General features: G+C 39.0%; 1 protein-coding gene across 1 annotated transcript; it reads right to left on the bottom strand.

Moving 5' to 3' along the window:
• Positions 1–2,174: 2,174 nt before the first annotated feature.
• LOC129232448 (putative surface cell antigen sca2) lies at positions 2,175–3,233 on the bottom strand. The gene has a single exon (XM_054866593.1). It carries the CDS (start codon positions 3,231–3,233, stop codon positions 2,175–2,177), a length of 1,059 nt encoding a protein of 352 aa, XP_054722568.1.
• Positions 3,234–7,425: the final 4,192 nt, after the last annotated feature.

Genomic DNA, 7,425 nt, shown 5'->3' with positions numbered 1-7,425 from the left:
CCTATTATATTTTATATTTTTATAAAATGCTGGAGTCAACTTATTTTCAGAAGTTCAGTACCTAAAGGAGGCACGTTCATAGAATGTCTAAATAATTCGTGGCATCGATAAGAATGAACTTTTAGAACAAAATAACCGTACTATTTTTGTAAAATTAATTTACATACAGTAAAAATAAAAACTACAAGAACCCCTCAAGGATTTGTAAAAACAAAGAATTTCGGAAGTGAGAGTTTTTTTTTTGAATTCTAAAATAAAGAACTTACCTTTTTATATGGTATAAATATTCACACTCAGTCTAAAACAATACATCATATGACAATGGCACGTTACAGATACACACCACGTTGGAGTTAACTTTTAATTAACGCTCAAGTTTGAAGAAACTGGCATTTTCTAAAGTTTTTACTTCAAAACACAACTACTGAGTTTAAACTAACACAAAATAAGCTTTCCTGTAAGGTATATTACACGAAACAACAGTATCTCTCCTGAGTGAAACCATGTAAACAACCCAAGTAAACAAGTTTGAACAAGATTGCCTTCGTGTTGCCAAACACAGGTTAGTTTCACCAAGGATGCCATGCTTAAAAAATTATCGCCTCATTGGCGAGAAAAATATTTCAATTTTGTGCAAAAAATCGGATGTCGCCAAATGGGGGGGGGGGGGTATATCACATCTGTACCCAGGGATTATTGTTTTGTTACCTAGTAGTGAGCTGACTCGCCAGAATCAAAGTGGAGTGTGTCAGAGTAAAGTGAGATTAAGACACCACGCCTGTAGTTGCAATTTTTAGGTATATAGCTAGAAACAATCTGTAAATTGAAATTTTGTGCTAATTTTTAATCAACTTCATGGAAGAAACTTTCATACATGTAAATGTTTTCAAACACTGAAATCATTTTAGTAAGAATCCTTTTTTTTTTTGGGAAAACTTTTTACTTCCTTTTACAAAAAAGGAAGTATTGTATTCGCAAAAACATTTTCACTGAAAAATTGGCCTTGATTTCCATTTTGCTCACCCCCAAATGAATGTTGAGGGTTTTTTTCAACCCGACCACACGTGGATATATGCCTAGGAACATACAGACACCCGAAATATCCATTTTGACGATCCTCGAGTTAATTACAACGAGTTTTCTCATGACGTCTGTATGTACGTATGTATGCCTATGTGTGTATGTATGTCGCATAACTCAAGAACGGAATGTCCTAGAAAGTTGAAATTTGGTACTTAGTCTCCTAGTGGGGTCTAGTTGTGCACCTCCCCTTTTGGTTGCATTCGGATGTTCCTAAGGGGGGTCTTTTGTCCCTTTTTGTGGGGAAATCATTGTCAATTTCGATGTAAACTGAAGCGGTGTTATAATATGGCGTACACTTGGCGATATACGCCCGTCTTTCGGTCGCCAACTTAGCGACAAATTTGGCGATTCTTTATTCATTTTTTAAATCTGGTTTTAATTTGGCCACTGTTGGTGATATTTTGAGAGTAAACTATTGAATCACATTAAAACTGACAATCATGAGAAAATGACACTAAATTGGAGTAAAAGGAAGTCATGTGATGCACACATCAGCTGGTTTTTTTTGCTGGATAGCAGTTTTAGTACTGTCTGAAAGATTTTCTGAAATAGATTCTGCCTGTGCGATTCAGCTCACGGCTCAAAATTGATTTTGGTTATTCATTTTTCTCATATGAAAAGTAATAAACTCTTTCAAGAAGCTATGACACATGAGGCCCCTAGTTTCAAAACCGGATACTTGTAGGAGCGGACAAACGCTCAACTTGTAAAAAGTCCGGTTTTGAAACCGAGACAGACCTTCCCGCCCAATTTCAAGGGGGAAAGAAGCGGTTTTTGAACCTAATTTTGAGCAGGCAAATAGGCCTTATGATTCTCTACAAGATTAACAAAAAAAAAAAAAAAAGAAAAGAAAATCGAATTTTTTGCAAGTATCCGGTTTTGAAACTAGCGGCCTCACATTATGTAAGAAGTGCTTCATAACTTTTTTTTGTAGAACACCATTTCTTGGAATGATTTCTTTTTTTACAAAAAACTTTTGGGGGCTTCAAAAAGTGAAATCGTGAATTAAAAAGTGGAAGCCCCGGCACTAAATCGGTGCATTTGCCGTTAGTAGTTTTCTCTGAACTGTCGCACTTATCATTAGCAGCTTCCTATGAATCCATGCCTCTGACATTAGTGGTTTCCTCTGAAGTAGTAGGGCTGCCTTTAGTGGTTTCCTTTGAGTCAATGCATTTGTCGTTAGTGGTTTCCTCTGAAGCAGCAAGTTTGTCTGTAGTCATTTTTTCTGAAGCAGTCAGCTTGTCATTAGTGGTTTCCTTAGAAATAGTGCATTCCTCGTTTGCGGTTTTCTCTGAAGTAGTCAGTTTGTCATCAGTGGTTTCCGTAGAAATAGCGCACTTTTCGTTAGTGGTTTCCTCTGAAGCAGCAAGTTTGTCACCAGTCATTTTTTCTGAAGCAGTCAGCTTGTCATTAGTGGTTTCCTTCGAAATAGTGCATTCCTCGCTTGCGGTTTTCTCTGAAGTAGTCAGTTTGTCATCAGTGGTTTCCGTAGAAATAGCGCACTTTTCGTTAGTGGTTTCCTCTGAAGTAGCGAAACTGTTGTTAGTGGTTTCCTCTGAAGCAGCAAGTTTGTCAGTAGCTGTTTTCTTTGAAGCAGTTAGTTTGTCATCAGTGGTTTCCTTAGAAATAGTGCATTCCTCGTTTGCGGTTTTCTTTGAAGTTGTCAGTTTGTTATCAGTGGTTTCCGTAGAAATAGCACACTTTTCGTTAGTGGTTTCCTCTGAAGTAGTGAGACTGTGGTTAGTGGTTTCCCCAGAAGCAGCAAGTTTGTCAGTAGCTGTCTTCTTTGAAGCAGTTAGTTTGTCATCAGTGGTTTCCTTAGAAATAGTGCATTCCCCGTTAGTGGTTTTCTCTGAAGCAGCCTGTTTGGTGTCAGTAGTTTCTTTGCAAATACTGCCTTTCTCGTTTGTGGGTTTCTCTGAAACAGTCAGTTTGTCATCAGTGGTTTCCTCAGAAATAGTGCCTTCCTTGTTAGTGGTTTTCTCTGAAGCAGCCAATTTGGGATCAGTGGTTTCTTTAGAAATAGTGCATTTATCGTTAGTGTTTTTCTCTGAAACAGTCAGTTGGTCATCAGTGGTTTCCTCAGAAATAGTGCATTTTTCGTTAGTGGTTTTCACTAAATTGGCAATTTTGTTATTAGTGACTTCCATTGAATCAGTACAATTATCATTAGTAGTTTTCGTTGAAGCTGCAACATGATCACCAGTGATTTCCTCTGATGCAGTGCATTTGTTGTTAGTGGTTTCCTTTAAATTAGTGCATTCATCCTTAGGTGCTTCCCTTAAATTAGTGCATTCATCACTGGAGTATTCTTCAGAATCCAAGCCTTTATTTTCACGGTACTCCATTGGCATTTTAATCTACCAAAATAGTAAAAATAACAATAAGATAAATAACAATAACAAGACTCAACAAAAAGTTTATACGAAAACAGAGAAGAATTGAAGCACTCTGCCAAATGCTGCCCAAAAGTAGACATATGGCAGTTGAAACAATAATGCGCATGTTGAAAAAGGAGAAATTTATTTGATTTTTTAAAATTCAAATCAAACGCATATAAGTACAGTATGCATTTTACAATTTCTTGGTGAGCTGCTCAGTAAATTGGCGGAAAAGGAAGGGGCAGCTGTTAATCATACATAAAAACTGGAAAGTTTTCTTTCTCCTGCAAAATTTCTTAACTAGGTACTACGTTTTGTTACAATGTGATTCTTTCCTTCATTTCAAAAGCATTAACCCCTGCCTATGTTTTCCAAGCTCACTACCAAACGGCACGAACTTGAGGGTCACAGATTTGGACAAAACTCTAAATATAGGTCAGTTCCCACTAGGTATGAACCCAGGTAAAGCGGTTAGACTGCATAGGCCCTAGTTCCGTTGAAAGTCTCCCCTCTCTCTCCTTCTCAGCATGCTTATCAGCCTGGCAGGTCTACTGAAACTGCCTTATATAGTCTCTCCTTTGTTTTGGAGAAGTCTTATAAGGACAAGGAGTTAGCTCTGGCTGTCTTCCTTGATATTGAAGGTGCCTTTGATAGAGTCCCTGTTACTACTATCTTGAGAGCCCTTGCCAGTAGGGGTATTGATGTAACTATTGTTAATTGGATTGAAAATTTATTACGGTATAGGTTTGTCAATGCCTCTCTTAGTGGTGTTGATTTAACTGTTCACGCAAATGCTGGATGTCCACAGGGTGGTGTTCTTTCACCTATCCTTTGGTGTCTTGTTGTTGATTCGCTGCTTGAAAGCATTACTTCTTCTGGCCTTTTTTGCTGTGGCTATGCTGATGATGTGGTCATTATGGCCAGAGGCAAGTTCTTAGACACTGTCTCTTCAATCCTATCACATGGTTTAAAATGTGTGGAAAGATGGTGTCATTCTGAGGGTCTTTCTGTAAATCCTCTTAAGACCACTATGGTTGCTTTTACATGTAAAAGAGCAATCCAGGTGAGTAATATTACTTTTTTCGGACAAACTCTCAGCTGCGCTGACGAGGTCAAGTATCTTGGGATCTATTTTGACTCCAAGATGAACTGGAAGAAACACTTCACCCACTGTTTGGCAAAGGCTAATAAAGTCCTTTGGTCTTGCAAGAGAGCTATTGGTAGAACCTGGGGGCTCAGCCCCAGGGTTATCCATTGGATCTACAAGATGGTTATCTGTCCCATCATTACGTATGGCTCTATTGTCTGGTGGTCAAGAACTAAACTTGACATTGCTAAAAATGAGCTTAACAAGCTGCAGAGGTTAGTCTGCATAGCCATGACTGGCTGTATTAGGACAACGCCTACTGCTGCGCTGGAACTACTTTTAGGTTTATGTCCGCTCCATATGCGGATTGAAGCAGAAGCTTTCCTGTGTATGGAGAGGCTTATACGCTCAAATCAATGGAAAGCCTACTCTTGTTACCTTTCCTGGAAGTACTTTGATGAGGATGTACTTACTCATCCTCTTTCTGGCCTGCCAAGTGACTGTATGCTTGGCGAGTATGCTTTTGATAAGCTATATCAGGTTATCTTTCCTTCTAGGAGTGACTGGAGGGATGTTACCTTATCTCATGGTAAAGATTGCACTCTCTGGTACACCGATGGTTCTAAGATGAATGAAAGGACTGGGGCTGGGGCTTTTTGTCCCGGCGACGGTATTGAATATTCCTGTCCCCTGGGCAAATTTACTTCTGTTTTTCAGGCTGAAATTTACGCTATCCTGGTGTGTTGTGGTATTTGAATGAGTCGTGGCTATAGAGACCGTTGTGTTCATATATGCTCTGATAGTCAGGCTGCCTTAAACGCACTCAAGAAGGATGTTATGACATCCCACATCGTTTGGGAGTGCTATAATTTGCTCTGCAATCTTGCAAAGCTGAACAAGGTTACCCTTTGCTGGGTACCTGGACACTCTGGAGTGCAGGGAAATGAAAAGGCCGACTATCTTGCTCGGAATGGTTCTGATATCCCTTTTGTTGGCCCTGAGCCAGCAATTGGGATTTCGAAAAATCTTATTAGAACTGCTGTTTTTGATATTTTTGGTAAAAAACAGTATAATAACTGGCGCAACCTTGATGGACAGCGGCAGGCGAAAGAACTTAATAGAGGTTGCCCTAGTATTAGGGCAAAGGAGCTCTTAAGTCTGAACCGCAACAGCATCAGAAGAGCTATTGGCCTCCTTACTGGTCACTGTACTTTGAAGCGGCATCTTACTATTATGGGCGTGTCTGATGACCCAATTTGTAGAGGCTGTCGCTTTCATGAGGAAACTGTTGCACATATTCTGTGTGATTGTGAGACTTTTTCTGCCTATAGGTTTGAACACCTTGGCCGCCACTTACTTGATCCTTGGGAAATCTATGACATTCCCGTTAAATGCCTGCTAATCTTTGCTACGGCCACTGGTCTTTTTTAAGATTTTTGTTTGGGGTTTAGTACAATAGACCTCTGGTCGCAGTGCTTGGCTCTGCTGAGCCCCCCTCTCTTTCATTTCATTTCATTTCATTTCATAGGCCCTAGTTCGGCCGCAACGGGGGTCTAAAGTTGATAATTTGGACCCAGAAATGCAATGGAGTTTCCTTTAGAATTACCATTTTTACATCTTTTTCCCTCAGATGTACTGCAGTACGAATCATTTGCATGCACTTATTTTTGAATTAACTACTTTGAATACCAAATTTTAATAAGTAGTTCTCAAATTTAAATTGGATGCTACTTTTAATTTCAAAACGATGATTGCCAAAATAACATAGTTACAGGATATTTATCGTTTGCAAATGAAAACAATTGTTTTTGTTTTATATTTATCGTCTGCTAGTAAAAAGTATTTTTCGTTTGCTAATTAAGAACATTTAGTTTAACTGGATGTTTATCGTCTGCTATCAAAGATATTCCACAGTAATAAGCAAAAAATGGAAGTGTAAAAAAAACTCTGATTCCACATGAAACATAAAAAAAACAAAAATAGTTTTGAATTTGCAAGTATCTCAAATAATGTCCATAAATAAATAGGTGCTCTCCTCCCTTCCACTCGTTGTACTAACAAAATACTCCAAATGTGTTGAAAGAACGAGCATTGTATTGAAGTCTGAATTTCCAATAGAAACGCCATTGCATTTCTGGTGCCAAACTAACAAATTTGGATCCTCGTTACAGCCAAACTAGGGCCTATGCAGTCAAACCGCTGTATATGGGCTCATATTTAGTGGGAATGAACCTATATCTAGAATATTGTCCAAATCCGTGACCCTCAAGGTCGTGCCGTTTGGTCGTCAGTTGGGGCATATTTGAATTGACTTACAGGTAAGTCAATTCAGGGGCAGTACTTTACAATATGAAGAGCCTTTTTAAACTGTTTGACTAAGAATGCAGTAAAAGATTTTTTTTTTTTAATTTAAATTAAGAACCGAGTTGAGAAAAGCCTTGAAAACCAGGAATATCTTCAAAGTTCGTGAAGGTTGTGTTTGAACAGAGCCACCAGTTAACTTTGGCTCACTGGTCAAGAACCAGAAGTATTCCAATTGAATTCCAGTTAGTGGATAGAATACATCAAGGCCATGGTCAGACTCATAACCGGAGGATCCGGGGTTCGATGCCAGCCAGTCAAAGGTCCTCCGTAATCGCTAATGGTTCCTGGGGCACACTAAATATGCTGGTGATTGCAAACTCCTTCAAATTCCTATTCCAAATCAATATCTCCGGGGTACTGGGTCAGGGGTTGCTTGGCTCCTGGTCCGGATCAAAACGAAGAACTGACTTTGCGGCCCTATCTAACTGGTTAAACTAAGTGTTTAAACCCAAGGGGTTTAGGGTTCGCTCTCAGAAATTTTGCAAAATTTAAAATGTTCTTTCAGACTTG

The sequence above is a fragment of the Uloborus diversus genome, unplaced genomic scaffold (genome assembly GCF_026930045.1).
Source record: "Uloborus diversus isolate 005 unplaced genomic scaffold, Udiv.v.3.1 scaffold_12, whole genome shotgun sequence".
In the NCBI taxonomy this organism is placed as follows: Eukaryota; Metazoa; Arthropoda; class Arachnida; order Araneae; family Uloboridae; genus Uloborus; species Uloborus diversus.
Note: the sequence above shows the minus strand (reverse complement) of the source record. Positions and strands in the feature narration are given on the sequence as shown.

Excerpts from the sequence above, each read along its gene's own strand:
- LOC129232448 (XM_054866593.1), bottom strand. The coding sequence starts at position 3,233 with ATGGAAGTCACTAATAACAAAATTGCCAATTTAGTGAAAACCACTAAC.